This window comes from Bufo bufo, chromosome 1 (assembly GCF_905171765.1).
Source record: "Bufo bufo chromosome 1, aBufBuf1.1, whole genome shotgun sequence".
Taxonomy (NCBI): domain Eukaryota; kingdom Metazoa; phylum Chordata; class Amphibia; order Anura; family Bufonidae; genus Bufo; species Bufo bufo.
Genome location: NC_053389.1, coordinates 201,763,053 through 201,781,235, shown reverse-complemented (window position 1 = coordinate 201,781,235; position 18,183 = coordinate 201,763,053). Strand labels below are relative to the sequence as shown.

At 42.4% G+C, this 18,183-nt stretch overlaps 1 protein-coding gene across 1 annotated transcript in view; it reads right to left on the bottom strand.

The window, feature by feature from the left end:
* Positions 1–18,183, bottom strand: part of LOC121002787 (C-Jun-amino-terminal kinase-interacting protein 3-like) — a 153,148-nt gene that overhangs the window by 110,290 nt on the left and 24,675 nt on the right. Inside the window, exons 4-7 of the mRNA XM_040434332.1 lie at positions 12,876–12,967; positions 7,195–7,291; positions 3,110–3,233; positions 1,687–1,777 (exon numbers count right to left, since the gene is read on the bottom strand). Of these exons, the coding sequence (XP_040290266.1) occupies positions 1,687–1,777; positions 3,110–3,233; positions 7,195–7,291; positions 12,876–12,967 (404 nt within the window). The remainder of the gene's footprint in view (positions 1–1,686; positions 1,778–3,109; positions 3,234–7,194; positions 7,292–12,875; positions 12,968–18,183) is intronic.

The window sequence follows — 18,183 nt, the reverse complement described above, 5'->3', positions numbered from 1 at the left end:
CATTCTAGGGGCCCAAATGTGTGGTAAGGAGTTTGAAATCAAATTCTGTAAAAAATGACCTGTGAAATCCGAAAGGTGCTCTTTGGAATATGGGCCCCTTTGCCCACCTAGGCTGCAAAAAAGTGTCACACATCTGGTATCTCCGTACTCAGGAGAAGGTGGGGAATGTGTTTTGGGGTGTCTTTTTACATATACCCATGCTGGGTGAGATAAATATCTTGGTCAAATGCCAACTTTGTATAAAAAAATGGGAAAAGTTGTCTTTTGCCAAGATATTTCTCTCACCCAGCATGGGTATATGTAAAATTACACCCCAAAACACATTCCCCACCTTCTCCTGAGTACAGAGATACCAGATGTGTGACACTTTTTTGCAGCCTAGGTGGGCAAAGGGGCCCATATTCCAAAGAGCACCTTTTGGATTTCACAGATCATTTTTTTACAGAATTTGATTGAGACTTTGTAAGAAAAAAAAAAAAAATCATCATTTTCCGCTAACTTGTGACAAAAAATAAAAAGTTCTATGAACTCACTATGCCCATCAGCGAATACCTTAGGGTGTGTACTTTCCGAAATGGGGTCATTTGTGGGGTGTTTGTACTGTCTGGGCATTGTAGAACCTCAGGAAACATGACAGGTGCTCAGAAAGTCAGAGCTGCTTCAAAAAGCGGAAATTCACATTTTTGTACCATAGTTTGTAAACGCTATAACTTTTACCCAAACCATTTTTTTTTTTACCCAAACATTTTTTATTTTAATAAAGACATGTAGAACAATAAATTTAGAGCAAAATTTATATATGGATGTCGTTTTTTTTGCAAAATTTTACAACTGAAAGTGAAAAATGTCATTTTTTTGCAAAAAAATCGTTAAATTTCGATTAATAACAAAAAAAGTAAAAATGTCAGCAGCAATGAAATACCACCAAATTAAAGCTCTATTAGTGAGAAGAAAAGGAGGTAAAATTCATTTGGGTGGTAAGTTGCATGACCGAGCAATAAACGGTGAAAGTAGTGTAGGTCAGAAGTGTAAAAAGTGGCCTGGTCTTTCAGGGTGTTTAAGCACTGGGGGCTGAGGTGGTTAAAAATATTTAGCCGTTCTGTCACAAAGGCTTAACTGTTTTTCTAGCTGTGTGCATCCTACTTTCACTTTGTGCCAGTCATCTAATAAACCTTACCTCTAAACTACTCATAACTAAATCATAAATGCTTATTTAAGCCACATTCTTATTAGTAAGATAAGGATTGAGTTTTGATGCATGTTTATAAGGTCAGAAAGTAGAGATAAGGAGCCCGTCAGCAAGCTGTCTGACGGAGAAGAGTGAAAATACAGATCCCGCTGGTAGAGCATCTCAGCTCTGTACAGAAAAAAGGACTCCATATTTTTAATAAAGACCAATTGAAAAATTTTAGCTCATAATGAGTACAATGCACTATAAAAAATTGCCCCCAAAGGTGCACATAGCCTTTAAGGTTAAAAGCTCTGGGGATCCCTTAGACTCATCTCCCAGTCAGTGGTTTAGTGAATCCACAACCAAAAAAATACATATCAGTTAAAGGACGTTGTGATCAGTTTTGATGTGAAGAATAGCAAATTAGCACTTCAACTCTTAAACACTATCCACTTATGTAAAAACTCCATCAACATAATAGCTCAATCATGGAATAGGCTGATAAATAGTCTAACCTCACTTCAAAAGCTTCCAAATGTAGTTTCAGTTCAGGAGTAGAATTAATGATGTCATCAACAACAGATGGTATTTCTGGCTGAGGCGGATCTACAAAAGGACACCCAAAAAAATAGCCATTAGTATTACAAATGTATTATTAAAAGATTTTGAAAATGTATAAATCAATGTAGTTCCCATACGAACTGAATATGTGAATCACCAGTGGGTAAAAATAGTGACACAAGATAGTTGGCTAGTCCAGCTCATTCTCACCATATCATCATACAGCCTCATGGCTCCGTAAAGCCTCTGAGCGCAGCAGTAATAGGACTCTCACCCTTCTATCTAAGGTCCTGCTGTACCTCGAAATGCCTTTCTTTCTGAGGCATACAGTTTTTCTATCAGATTAGCTCAGTTTATAAGCTTTATTATAGAGGTGTGCTTCTATAGAGCACTGCTTCTAGAGTAGAATGCCATTATATGGCCTCATACAAAGCCAAAGGGGACTACTGTAGTACAGAACCACAGGGGACTGTGTGATGCTGTACAGCCTACTGAGGCCTATACATTGTACTGAGATACTGTGACAAGGGGGATATGGATCAGGAGGTGGTTGCCTGGTTTCAACCACCCTGTTAGGGAATTAAAATTCAATGGAGTGTGGTCCCTCTTACAGAATGTTAAAGGGGATGTCCCACTACTAAAGAGGTGGCCCAGCCTTGAAGCTAACAACCATTTGGGCCCTCCCCTGTCCCCCTGAACATAAAAAACCCACATTCCCATTCCATCTCTGGTACACACAGGATCAGGAAGCGACTTGGCCCCATGACCACTGCAGCCTATTACAGGCCTCAGCAGTCACAGCGACTGATGTACTGTTCAAGCCACTTTGATCAGGAAAAGGAGCGGTGGGACTGCAGACAGGTGAGTGGGTTTCAGGGAACAGGAGAGGACCTCAGGGGTAGTCGGCTCCAAGGCTAGACAACGCCTTTAGATACTACATTCAAAATGAAATCACGCAACCCTTTACAATTTTTCAACTATTATAATAATAAAATAAAATAAAAAAGTTAATGTCTAGATACTGCTGTTACATACCTGGCACCCCTGGTGTTCCTTGCCTGCTCTCAGACTGTCCACCTAATGTGTCCAGTACTGGTGACCAAAATCGTCCTCCAGTGCACCAATTCTTATGGATGACTTGCACAATAGTAGGAATCACTCCGCTGCCAGTGTGAACGAGGATTTGGGCAGTGGGACTGAGCTACTGTGCTTATGTGACCACCAGCGCTGACACAAGTGATGGGGGGGGGGGGGGGTCCCAGACTCTCCTATGGGAATGGAGCAATAGCGCGCATACGCGACAACCGCTCCAGTCACTTCTATGAGACCCCTGACCAGTAACTGGTCCGTGTAGTGCAATATCTTGCCATTCCATACCTTCAGCTTGCAGTTCATCTTGAAGTGGAAATGCCTTCTCCTCAGGCTCCTCTTTGGGCAGGCCATTCGTGTCATCTTGGGAGCTGGTGCCTGTGATCACTGGTTTACAATCTTCTATTAAAGCCTTTTAGAGGAGCCGCATAGTAAATAGGATTCTTATTAGTACAGATAGTATAACAGTATAGTAGAAAAACAATGCAGTTAATTAGCTAGTGCAGTCCAGTGATGTCACCAAATACTACATGTACATAGTGAAATGGCTAATCCTTCACAGAAAATGGAAAGGGGTTTTTCAGGACTTAAAGAGTCAGAAAATGACCTATTGTTTAAATCACATTCTTATGTTTAACCTATTTTTAAATGTTTTTTTTTAATTTTCCATGTAAAGATCTATAGTTCAACAAAAAACATGGATACCACCATGCACCTCCAGATACCCATTCACTGTAAATGGGATCTGGCCGCCTTCCGGCATACATGCTGGCTTTCAGTCGGACGGAAAATGCTGTGTGTAGTAGTTTTTGTCCGGCTGAACGCAGGCATATATGCCAGATACAGTACTGGATCAGAGTGTGGAGCCTGGCCCTAAGGCTAATAATCGGTGCCTCTTCTTGGTCTGTACAGATCACTTTACTGCAGTTAACTGCTTATATGTCAATCTAATCCTGCCTGTAATGATATCACCTCGGTGTATAGATAAGACAGGATCCACCATTCACAATAGGCGATTGTCAGAACGTATCTATTCGTTCCTTGTACAATGACTTCTGCACAGGTCTATGGCCAATGGGGCTGCTGTAAAGCACCTTTTATTAAACAGCTCAGGAAAAATGGCCGCCCCCATGATCACACTCAGGAAATAGAATAAACACACCTGTAATCAAAAAATAAAACGGATTCTAAAAAAGTATGTGTGTTACTATCCGGTTTAAACTGGCAGTTACATTTTTTTGGTGACACATTTCCTTTAAATACTGATGGGGGGGGGGGGGGGGGGTAGTCAAATCCTGACAACCCCACTGGTCAGCGGATGGAATGAGCCACAGGGTGCTGGAAACAGTACAGCTTCGTCCCATTCACTTAAACATTGAAAATACTCATCGCAATAAGACCCCCACCAATCAAAGCCCTTGATATGTCTCTATGGGGTTTATGCAAGTTCAATTGCATGGGACTAAGCTTGCATACAATGAGTAGAGAGCGCTCTACGTGAGAGATCAGCAGGGGTCTCAGCACTCAGAGACCATTATGTCCCTATGACTATAATATACTAATATATATATACAGTAAAGCCCACATACTGAGAGATTGTAAGTAAATTCCAGGTATCGTCTATGCACGCAAATGTCATTTTGACTATGATCTTGGCAAATAATTACATGATTCACACTTTGCTCATCTGTGGTGACCTAGCAGTCTAGGTCTTAATAGTGATGACATAAAAAGCTGAGAACAACCAGATCATTTTACAGCAGCAGAAATAGTACATGAAACAACTATACAGTATACCCAACATTTAACAGCAGAACCACTCCCACGCATGGAGAGCGTCTTATGGAAAAAGAGTGCAAGAGCAGACTGGAGCCGCGCAGCAAGCAGAGTACAGCTCTCAGTTCAGTGCAGCCAGGTGCTATAATGAACACCTTCAGTTCAAGCACGTTATATAAGGGCTCATGCAGACAGGGCCCCGTGACCCTGCTGCGGACCACAAATAGCGGTCCGTAATGCACGGGCACCTGGTGCGATCCACAAAATACCACAAAAGATAGGCACGCACCCGAAATCCCACGGGAGCGCTTCCGATCCATGCTTCTGCTCCGCAAAAGATAGGAGATTATCAATCATTGGCCGTACCTGGCAGATTGCGGACACATTCAACATAATGGGTCCGCATCAACACCACGGAGTGCACACAGCCGGTGCCCGTATATTGCGGACCGGCCATTTACAATCGATAAAGGGGCATGGAGCACTTACGTTCATCTGCATGAGCCCTCATACACTCATACCGTTCACACCAATAAGAAACAGAAAGCCTGCCTCTTTAACTCAATTAAGGGTCCATTCACACGTCCGCAACGTGTTTTGCGGATCCGCGGATCCGCAAAACATGGACAGCAGCAATGTGCGTTCCGCATTTTGCGGACCGCACATTACCGGCACTAATAGAATATGCCTGTTCTTGTCCGCAATTCCGTGTCTGGGAAGCACATCGTGCTGCCCCATAAAAGTGAATGGGTCCGCAATTCCGTTCCCGCAAAATGCGGAACGAAATTGCGGACGTGTGAATGGACCTTAACTCAACATCCAACATCCAATAATCCAACACCTAAGAAACTAACATTTCTTTCCAGAGCAGAAATGCAATAAAATGTGGAATTTCACAAGATCAGGGACCGAGCAGAGTTAAAAAGGTCAGCAATCTGAGCAGAAGTAAAAAAAAAAAAAAAAGTGAAAAATTCACCTAAATTAAGAAAAAAAAAGTTGGGGAATGTCTATACATGCTACAAAAATAAATAAAAAATCAATAAATAAACAGTCACAAACTCCGCCACCAAGTCGGGGGCAAAATCGGAATGTGTTACATGGAGATTTTGCCATAGATTTCCCCCTACTACATTGCTTGTGGACGGGTGGGGGATACCGGCTCTCATTAGGGAGACAGTGCAATGATCCACGGGAAAATAATAGGCAAAGAGGAAGAGAACCGTCGCAATGGCGCCACCTTTAGGAAGTGGCTCTCTATGAGTCTGACTTTGTCTCATAGGGAGCCACTTCTATAAAGATCACATGGGTCAGAACTGCTGCGAAACTTTCCAAGTGGTAAAATCCCCTAGCGGAATACAGAACACTAGCGTTTTAGTTTTCCCGTATTGAGATCCATCATAGGGGATCAATATCGGAAATAAACGCTTCAGTTTTGTCCCCATTCATTGTCAATGGGGACAAAACTGAACTGAACAGAACGGAATGCTCCAAAATGCATTCCAGTCCGTTTAGTGGCGTTCCCATACCGGAGAGCAAACCGCAACATGTTGTAGTTTACTTTCCATCCTGGGATGCGAAGCAAGACGGATCCGTCATGATATCCAATGCAAGTCAATGGGGACGGATCCGTTTTCTCTGCCACAATAGAAAACGGATCCGTCCTCCATTGACTTTCAATGGAGTTCATGACGGATCCGTCTTGGCTATGTTAAAGATAATACCACCGGATCCGTTCATAACTGAAGCAGATGGTTGTATTATCAGTAACGGAAGCGATTTTGCTGAACCCTGCCGGATCCAGTAAAAACGCTGGTGTGAAAGTAGCCTTACAAAGCTCGCAGCATAAGAATTCTGTTGTGGATGCCGTGCAGACTTGCTCTGGGCTATCCCCACTGACTTAAACAGGGAAGAAAAAAATCCACAAGTGATCTAGTGTTGCAGATTTTATTTATTTTTTACTATTTTTCTCAGTGGCAGGTCAGCACCAAATTCTGTGGATGTCTTCAGAAATAATCTGCCTAAGGTCATCTGTGTGCTTTCCGACAGAACATGTCCTATATTTGTCCAAGTGCGGACCGCAGACACTTTGAAGTCAATGGGTCAGCAGCAAAATGCGGCATAGACACGCCATAGTCCGCCATTCACGGACGGCAAAACGGACACAGTTGTGTAGATGAGACCTTATAGTACAATATTTTCTACTAATAATCCCAACTTCAGCATTTTACTGTACTGTCACTTTCGTTATAGCAGCATCCCAATCCTGCACATTATTAGTCATGACAGTACAGAATCGGTATATGCGTCGTTTCAATAATGTCCCTAAATGGTCTAACCTGTGGTTGTGGTACAGCTCCCTGGCATTTTGCTTTCAGGGAAAGAAATTCTCTCGTAAATTCCCTTAGTGTCAGTTCCACAGACTAGCCAACTCATTTCTCCACTGTGAAGTCACTGCCAAACATCACACCATTTTCTGGCTTCCCGCACTTCCATGAGCATGACTTGAGGGGAAGTGGGAGACTTGGGAAGAGCAGAACTTTAAAAAATGGTCACAAGGTTGTCCATGAAATGGAGTCTGAAAGGTGAATGTAACTTACTTTGTCATTACTAAGGTTGTAAGGGCATCCACCATCAGGGACGGATTCTAGAGAGGACGGGGCCTCCTGAAAATCTAACAGCATTGCCTTCTTCTCTCTAAAACAAAAAGGTCAAATTAGAATCTAAAATAAATTATGACATTTTATATTTCAAATGTTAAGGCGGCATGCTTCGTCCACAGAAATACGTGGTCGTACCACAGTAGCTAAATGTTCACAACCTGAAGCACTGTGCAAAAGGTTTACTCAGGTGTGGAAAAAGTGCAGTAAAGAACATCGAAAATAGAAGTGCGAATGGGTTAAATTTATTCTGCAGCAGAACTAGGACCCCAAACATACAGCCAGTGTCATTAAAAGGGTTTTCCGAAACGTTTGTTTAAACTGATGATCTATCGTGACGTCACTGGGCCAGCGGTAAACAGGGAGAAGGCCGCGGTGCTCCTGGAGCGCCGCTACACTCTCAAACAGCTGATCTGCGGGGGTCCCGGGTGTCGGATGCCCGCCTCTCAGATGCGGATGATCTATCCAGAGGATAGATCATCAGTTTAAACATATTGCAGAAGCCCTTTAAATACTAGTGACCAACCCTCTGGACAGGTCATCAGTATCTGATCAGTGGGTGTCCAAAACCTGGAACCCCCACCAATCAGCTGTTTGAGACTGCACCGGCACTTCTGTGAGTACCGCGACCATCTCCCTCCTGATCAAGCTTAGCACCATACATTGTATAGCGGCTGTGCTTGGTTCACTTCTATGGGGTTGAGCTGCTCCTAGCCCATATGACAGATAAACATGTTGTCACTTGCCCTGGGGAAAGATGAAAGACGGTCGCGGCGCTACTGTGACCGCCAATGCTTTCTCAAACAGCTGATCGCTGTGATCCCAGGTACTGGATAGGTCATCAGTATTTAAGCCTCGGAAAAACCCCTATAAGAACTGTCTTTAGCGTAAAGATGAACAAAGAGTCCTGAAGTCCTTATATCATCATCATCTTCATCACAACATCACAAGTATTTCTGGGATTACAGAAAGAGACTGAAGGACTTGAGCAATCCTAAATCCAAGATGTTTGGAACAACCTCCTTCAAAACCCGTGTGAAGGTGTACCTAGAAGAATTGCTGCAGTTGGCCACGCCAAATATTGATTTCATTTAGATTTTTCTTTTGCTAATTGATGAATATAATCTATTAACACTTTCATCTTTGAAAGCATTCTGACATTGCAGCATTTTTCCCTATATCTGCCTCCAACGTCTGCACAGGGACGTACTTCTTGTAGCTTTGTGGGAATCAAAGTTTATACAAGTGTCCCATCTATGACTTGATTCAATCCGTTCTTTCTTTGGAACAGTTTTCTACTAAGTCATCAATACTTGCAAATTCAAAGTAGTCCAAGGCATAAGAGATTCCAATAAAAATATCAGTGTTCATGTATCTACAAAAGTGTAAGGGCCACGTTTCAGCCACTGAGGGTCTTTTTCTGCCTCTTTTTGCTATAGGTTCAACAAATGCCCTCTGTAGATGAAACGCTACGCTAGCCAATAAGTGAAGTTGGAGAAACAGAGATACTACCCCAGTTTGCCACCAGCTTCTGTTCATCTGCCTCCAGTAATGAGGCCATTGCTGGAATCCCGTAAACAGAGGGAGATGGGGGACCCAGGAAGCATTGGCTGGGAAGGTATTACTCCTCTTGTTATCTTATAACATTGTAAGCTCACTGTAAAACCATGGGGCTAAACCTTCCCTTTAAGTAAAATAATCACCAAAAGCTGCACAAATATCATATTCTTTATGTCACATATTCTTTTACAATGTGAGAAAAACTAGAACTCTTGAAGAAAACCCACACAGGGAGAACATGCTAATTCCACCCAGATGTTGCCCGATCTTGGAATGAAGCCTACGGTCTGGGGCTGCAAGACAGCCGTGCTAACCTCGGAGCCACCCACATGAAACTAGCTTGGGAGAGTGTCTTGGAAAACAGATTTCCCCATTTTGTGGCCTCTCAGGGTGACTGAGCGTCTATAAATTATAGCACATAATGCTGATTAAACAACTTTTTGTTCTTCAAAAGCAAAGTTCTGTATAATATGGCCTCCATAACTAAGGCATGGCCAACAGAATCTGTGGGAATACCCTGTAGGTCAGAATCTGGGGTGGTAGAAGTGGAAGCGCTCACATTCCCACGAGGATTACAAAGAACATTACTGCATAGTTTATGCCAGAAAGGGAGGAAAGGACAGAAAAAAAAAGTACAAGGCAAGGTGGCAAATAGACTTTCAACAGTAACAGAGACTAAATTGGTTTCGGTCTCATATTATTAGAAGCTACTGTAAGGCTTAATTCACTCAGCTTCTGGTGTGTAGCCCCCAAAATGCTCCCAGCATATAAAATGAACATATCCACAAACCTAATGAGCTAGATGTATGTCAAGAGAAAAACTTATTTGGTTTACATCAAAATCATTTGTTAATGGGACTCGCCAGGAAATCCACTGATAAAACAGGCACAATGACTCATAGGGCCAGCTCAACTGAATGTGATGATACCTTCCACTTAGCAATCCTTTGCTTCACTGTGCCCAAAAAAAACGTTTCTTTAATCCATATGCAAATGACCAGTTAAGTGCACCGAAGGTGGGCCCAAGCCATTCTGTGCACCCTTGTTCCTCCTAGTTCCTCTGTTAGCCCAGCATGCCCCTTCGTGATTGACAGTTCCAGGTCCCTGCATAGTCAATCAAGAAGGACATGGAGAGGCTGGCAGACGAAGCAAAAGGAGCAAAGGTGCACAGAGTGGCTTGGGCCCACCCTTGGTGCACTTAAAGGGAACCTGTCACCAGTTTTATGGTGTCCTAACTAAGGGCAACATAAATAAGTGACTGATTCTCTTAGCAAAATGCTGGGTCACTTTCTTTAATTGACCCAGTCAATCTGCCAACATCTTGTATTGAAAAGCTCCAGCTCATAATGATGAGTCCTGAATATTCATGAGCTCCTGACTCTCCCCACCCACCTGCTGCTGAATGACAGTTTGTTTCCATATGAATCAGCAGGAGGTGGGCAGGGGAGTGGCTATAGCTCTGAATTAAATAAACGCTGGACTCAATGACATCACGCTGGACTCAAATCAGCTCATTAGCATGCAGCATCTTTGTGTGTATATTATGAGGTAACCATCTGTCACACCAGTAAGTGAATACATCTAAGGTACTTTTTAGTAGTTAATGATTGTATATAATTAGTTAGATTATAATCAAATATCCACATGACAGGTTCCCTTTAACTGCTCATTTACATAGGAATTAAGATTATTTTTCCTCCAGGATAAAGCAACGGATCTCGAAGTGAAAGGTATCATTACATTTAGCTAGTCCTACAAGACATTATGCCTGGTTTAAAAGGAATAAAAAAAAAAAAAAACACGGGCAACCCTTGTAAATGGCCTAAAATAACGAAATAATGAACACTCACTAGAGATGAACAAATCAATTCTTACAAATGGATTACTTCATCTTAAGGAGTTTTGCACCGGTGAAGGACTGTCCTATCTACAAATTAAGCTCCCTCCTGCTGCTGGATTAACAGGGCCGGACATCTCGCCCCGGCCACAACAATCTCAGTCCTGCGCCACTGCCTGAGTAGCTGTGCAAGCGCAGAGGTTGTGCGTCCACTTCCCGAACAGCTACTGAGGATGTACCCCTACACTTCTCAGTTGCTGCTCCAGAAGCGGAAGCAGAGCCTCTGCGCTTTTACAGCTACGGGGGCAGTGGCGCAGGTCCAAGATTGTTCGGGCCGGGTGAGATGTCCAGCTCTGTCAATCGAGAGGCAGGCAGGAGCTTCATCTGCAGACAGGACAGTCCTTCACCGATGCAAAACTCATTAAGACAAACAAATTACAAACCTTAAGATGTACAAGTAAGTAGTTCTTAGCCAAACCAGACACTCCTCCAGTCCTGCCAATCAGTACCTTTCTCTGTACAAATAAGGGACAAGAACCCCAAAAAAGCAGTCTGCGGGTGGATCACTCTTTCTTGGAGACTTCTTTGAGGAGTCTCTAATTTGTCTGACATGAGCTAATTTGCATAATTTTTTCCCCATGGAGAACTGCCTAAAATATAGGTTTCCATGCACCTGCTGGGACTCTTCAAGGTGAACCAGTAACCCCTTTCTTGCAAAATTGTATCCTGAAGTGGGGCTATATCTATAGCAATGCAGCCTGTCTGGTAGGATCTTAATAAATATAAGTCTTCTACGTTGGGCAAGACTTTGACACATAGATGTTTGCTCTTAATTGTCACGTTACTAGTTATGAGATCACACCATTTAAGTTTGCTTAAAGGCAGATGAAAGATGCCAATCAAGGGCTTAAACATGAAGTCACAGTGATCTGTGACAACTGCAGTTTAGCTGCAGTGCCTACGGTAGTCTGCGGTAGTCTAAGACACGCCTCCTATTTCATCATTGGTTCAGGCTGCTGCTGTCTCCTCCCCCTCCCCTGCAGCTCCGCCTCTTGAGATTGGCTGCTCTGTATAGAAAGAAGCCCATCACAAGCTCATTAGAAGGTCAGTGCATGGAGAGATGATTTCCAGTGTGGCAAGGGCAAAATGATTCACCAGTGAGAAAATTAAGATTATTAGGTAATTGCTACATACACTGGGGCAAATGAGCCTAAATGAGGAGATTTTCTAGCGTTTTGCTTTTAAGATTACTTGTACATTTGCAACTTCATCGCATTAAAAAAAAAAAAGTATAAACTGAAAGCAAAACAAAAAATTTAAGCACATTAATATTAAAGGGGTTTTCCAAGATATTTTTTATTGATGACCTATCCTCAGGATAGGTCGTCAATATCCGGTCCAACACCCGGCACCCCTGCCAATCAGCTGGTTGAAGAGAAGGCCGTGTGCTGTGCCAGCGCAGCCTTGTCTTCATTCTTTACCTGCTCGCTGTCGACATCGCAGAGGTGATCAGGTGTAATTACAAGAATCCGTCTCATTCACTTCAATGGGACGGCTCGTTCTTATATACTTGGATAGTATTGACGTGATTTACAACTTGTAATTACATCGGCTCACCGCTGTGATGTCGACGGCGAGCGGGTATACAGTAAAAGGAAGGCTGAGCTGGTGCAGCGCCTTCTCTTCAAATGGCTGAACAGCGGGGGTGCTGGGTGTCAGACCCCTGCCGATCTGATATTGATAACATATGCGGAGGATAGGTCATCAATAAAAACATCTTGGAAAACCGCTTTGGCTACTAGTCTCCATATTCAATAATAATATCCTATCATTTTTGTATACAGCTCCTATGGCATATGAAGGGACGCCCATTCCCCGATACTACTATCTACTCCAGGCAGGAGTTGGAGCAGATTTCTGCTGTAATGTGTGCCAGTTTTCTAGAGCACATGTTGCTAAATGAGTCTGGTCATAGTTGTCCTGCCCACCACTAACCTCCTCCTGCCCTCATTTTGTAAATATGGTGATGGTGTCGGAGAAAGCTACAAAGTTGCAAATTTTACTACATAACCACACTAGTGACAACAATTGTGACTTTTCTACACCAGAAAACTGGCATACAAACTATAATAAAAATCCCCAATGTGTACAGTAATCCCGCGCTAAAACATTGTCACGTTGACTGCAAGTGGCCATGATGTCAATGTCTTTCAGCACTACTTACAAGCCCTGCAGGGAACTGTTGCGTCCAGAGAGTCGAACAGCTTCTGAAGAAAGTGATCTTTGGTATCTCAACTCTTTGTAGCTCTTCACAATCTGCAGGATCCATATGAATTGATTAGAAATGTTACAAGGCCCAGATATTTTCATACCTGCACTCATACACCTTGCTCCACTTTCCTAATACACACGGAAGGAGATTTATTAATATTTTTAAATGGGACCGGTCACCTCTTCTCCAACCCTAAAACAGGACACCCTGATATGCAGGTAGCAAACAGCTCCTAGTTTCAGACTTCTGGACACGATCCTCCCAGTAATAAAAGTTGGATGTGAGTTGTGTGTCCATGATGCTGCTGTCTTCACTAGCACTCATGTATCACCACAGCTTCATTTGTGGGCTGATTATCTCTTCTGCAGCCCCTGGCAGATCTCCTTTCCCTTTTGCTCACAAACAGTGATGCTGTTGTGTGTGTTATTCCCTCTCTCTTCCCTTGCAGTCTGTATGTGGGTTCTGTCCCTGTACTCTGTACCCTACCCACATCCAACTGTGCTTTTCCCCCACATCTATCCACAGATAAAGTTTAGCCTGCCTGATCTGTAGTCCCTGAAGACTTGGATGCTTTCCCTTCTATTCACTTGTTCTGCGTTGCCAACCACAGTCAGTAAATTCTGGACAGTCCGTAAAAAGAGGGGAAAGAGTTTTTTTCCCCAAAAAAATTGTGCATTGTGTATACTTGTGATAATTTGTCTGTAAAATATAAATTTAGCATATATATTATATATACAGGGTGGGCCATTTATATGGATACACCTTAATAAAATGGGAATGGTTGGTGATATTAACTTCCTGTTTGTGGCACATTAGTATATGTGAGGGGGGAAACTTTTCAAGATGGGTGGTGACCATGGCGGCCATTTTGAAGTTGGACATTTTGAATCCAACTTTAGTTTTTTCAATAGGAAAAGGGTCATGTGACACATCAAACTTATTGGGAATTTCACAAGAAAAACAAAAGGGGTCCTTGGTTTTAACATAACTTTATTCTTTCTATGATTTTATCTTCACAGCATAGACAATTGCCTTCAGATGACCCCAAACATAAAAGTCTAAGGGGGTCAGATCGGGAGACCTTGGGGGCCATTCAACTGGCCCACGACGACCAATCCACTTTCCAGGAAACTGTTCATCTAGGAATGCTCGGACCTGACACCCATAATGTGGTGGTGCACCATCTTGCTGGAAAAACTCAGGGAACGTGCCAGCTTCAGTGCATAAAGAGGGAAACACATTATCATGTAGCAATTTTGCATATCCAGTGACCCCCTTAGACTTTTATCTTTGGGGTCATCTGAAGGCAATTGTCTATGCTGTGAAGATACGAGATGTGCAGCCCCTGAAACTACGGATACTGGAAGCCTGTGCTAGCATTTCTCCTGCGGTGTTGCTATTAGTGTGTGAAGAGTGGGAGAAGAGGGTTGCATTGACAATCCAACACAATGGGCAGCACATTGAACACATTTTATAAGTAGTCAGAAACTTGTAAATAACTCATGAAAGAATAAAGTTACGTTAAAACCAAGCACACCATTGTTTTTCTTGTGAAATTCCCAATAAGTTTGATGTGTCACATGACCCTCTTCCTATTGAAAAAACTAAAGTTGGATTCAAAATGGCCGCCATGGTCACCACCCATCTTGAAAAGTTTCCCCCCTCACATATACTAATGTGCCACAAACAGGAAGTTAATATTACCAACCATTCCCATTTTATTAAGGTGTATCCATATAAATGGCCCACCCTGTAGATTAGCTATTCCTGATTTTTTTGTCAAGTTACTCAGAATAAAGAAATAATCAGGCTGGCAGCCTTCCCACCTCTCTGATCTGAATCTATGCCAGAAGCAGATGTTATGGATTTTCAGCCTAAATTCCAAACCAACAATCTGTTAGAATTTACTGCACAATTCATTATAAGCTGGAGCAAAACCGTCCACAGATTTTAGGGCGCGCTATGTACGAGCACAGATACAATAGTAATGAGCCAGCTCGCCCTTGTTCCAAATGAGCCTACAGTTTTCATTCCTAATGCACCGATTCAACTAGGCGGCTTCCATGATTAAACATGCCTGCTTGAATATTTTCAAAAAACTACAATCGAAGTGAATGGAGAGAGCTGCGGATGCGCAATCACAGCGGCTGCAAGACAGGGCCCCATTCTCGAGACAGGTGTGGCTCCCAGAGGTGGGACCTGCATCTATCGGACATTTATGGAGTATCCTGTGGATGTGCCACACATCTGAGATGAGAAAACCCCCTTTAAAGAAAACCACAGTGTTGTATCGTGATACAGTATGTTCTCGGACACTATGTCCACGTGGCATTTTCTTTCCGCGCTAATTGGATTCTGTGGCAAATACACATCGGAAAACTGGGGGGGGGGGGGGGGGGGAGTCTTGACTACTTCTGAAAGCGGGACCGCCCTTATGACTATTTACAGGTAGCACACATTACAATTGTATTATTTCTATTTATTATTTTTTCCTTTATGCTTAAAGTGACTTTTTAGAGATTGACATCTTTATTAACCACTTAAGGACCACAGGTTTATACCCCCCTAAAGACCAGGCCCTTTTTTACAAATCGGCACTACACTACTTTCACCGTTTATTGCTCGGTCATGCAACTTACCACCCAAATGAATTTTACCTCCTTTTCTTCTCACTAATAGAGCTTTCATTTGGTGGTATTTCATTGCTGCTGACATTTTTACTTTTTTTGTTATTAATCGAAATTTAACGATTTTTTTGCAAAAAAATGACATTTTTCACTTTCAGTTGTAAAATTTTGCAAAAAAAACGAGATCCATATAGAAATTTTGCTCTAAATTTATAGTTCTACATGTCTTTGATAAAAAAAAAATGTTTGGGTAAAAAAAAAATGGTTTGGGTAAAAGTTATAGCGTTTACAAACTATGGTACAAAAATGTGAATTTCCGCTTTTTGAAGCAGCTCTGACTTTCTGAGCACCTGTCATGTTTCCTGAGGTTCTACAATGCCCAGACAGTACAAACACCCCACAAATGACCCCATTTCGGAAAGTACACACCCTAAGGTATTCGCTGATGGGCATAGTGAGTTCATAGAACTTTTTATTTTTTGTCACAAGTTAGCGGAAAATGATGATTTTTTTTTATTTTATTTTTTTTCCTACAAAGTCTCATATTCCACTAAGTTGTGACAAAAAATAAAAACTTCCATGAACTCATTATGCCCATCACGAAATACCTTGGGGTCTCTTCTTTCCAAAATGGGGTCACTTGTGGGGTAGTTATACTGCCCTGGCATTCTAGGGGCCCAAATGTGTGGTAAGGAGTTTGAAATCAAATTCTGTAAAAAATGACCAGTGAAATCCGAAAGGTGCTCTTTGGAATATGGGCCCCTTTGCCCACCTAGGCTGCAAAAAAGTGTCACACATCTGGTATCTACGTACTCAGGAGAAGTTGAGGAATGTGTTTTGGGGTGTCATTTTACATATACCCATGCTGGGTGAGATAAATATCTTGGTCAAATGCCAACTTTGTATAAAAAAATGGGAAAAGTTGTCTTTTGCCAAGATATTTCTCTCACCCAGCATGGGTATATGTAAAATGACACCCCAAAACACATTCCCCACCTTCTCCTGAGTACGGAGATACCAGATGTGTGACACTTTTTTGCAGCCTAGGTGGGCAAAGGGGCCCATATTCCAAAGAGCACCTTTCGGATTTCACTCGTCATTTTTTACAGAATTTGATTTCAAACTCCTTACCACACATTTGGGCCCCTAGAATGCCAGGGCAGTATAACTACCCCACAAGTGACCCCATTTTGGAAAGAAGACACCCCAAGGTATTCCGTGAGGGGCATGGAAAGTTCCTAGAATTTTTTATTTTTTGTCACAAGTTAGTGGAAAATGATGATTTTTTTTTTTTTTTTTTTTTTCATACAAAGTCTCATATTCCACTAACTTGTGACAAAAAATAAAAACTTCCATGAACTCACTATGCCCATCAGCGAATACCTTGGGGTCTCTTCTTTCCAAAATGGGGTCACTTGTGGGGTAGTTATACTGCCCTGGCATTCTAGGGGCCCGAATGTGTGGTAAGGAGTTTGAAATCAAATTCTGTAAAAAATGACCTGTGAAATCCGAAAGGTGCTCTTTGGAATATGGGCCCCTTTGCCCACCTAGGCTGCAAAAAAGTGTCACACATCTGGTATCTCTGTATTCAGGAGAAGTTGAGGAATGTGTTTTGGGGTGTCTTTTTACATATACCCATGCTGGGTGAGATAAATATCTTGGTCAAATGCCAACTTTGTATAAAAAAATGGGAAAAGTTGTCTTTTGCCAAGATATTTCTCTCACCCAGCAGGGGTATATGTAAAATGACACCCCAAAACACATTCCCCACCTTCTCCTGAGTACGGGGATACCAGATGTGTGACACTTTTTTGCAGCCTAGGTGGGCAAAGGGGCCCATATTCCAAAGAGCACCTTTCGGATTTCACAGGTCATTTTTTACAGAATTTGATTTCAAACTCCTTACCACACATTTGGGCCCCTAGAATGCCAGGGCAGTATAACTACCCCACAAGTGACCCCATTTTGGAAAGAAGAGACCCCAAGGTATTCGCTGATGGGCATAGTGAGTTCATGGAAGTTTTTATTTTTTGTCACAAGTTAGTGGAATATGAGACTTTGTATGAAAAAAAAAAAAAAAAAAAAATCTGCATTTTCCACTAACTTGTGACAAAAAATAAAAAATTCTAGGAACTTGCCATGCCCCTCACGGAATACCTTGGGGTGTCTTCTTTCCAAAATGGGGTCACTTGTGGGGTAGTTATACTGCCCTGGCATTTTCCAGGGGCCCTAATGTGTGGTAAGTAGGTAAATGACCTGTGAAATCCTAAAGGTGCTCTTTGGAATGTGGGCCCCTTTGCCCACCTAGGCTGCAAAAAAGTGTCACACATGTGGTATCGCCGTATTCAGGAGAAGTTGGGGAATGTGTTTTGGGGTGTCATTTTACATATACCCTTGCTGGGTGAGAGAAATATCTTGGCAAAAGACAACTTTTCCCATTTTTTTATACAAAGTTGGCATTTGACCAAGATATTTCTCTCACCCAGCATGGGTATATGTAAAATGACACCCCAAAACACATTCCCCAACTTCTCCTGAGTACGGCGATACCAGATGTGTGACACTTTATTGCAGCCTAGATGCGCAAAGGTGCCCAAATTCCTTTTAGGAGGGCATTTTTAGACATTTGGATA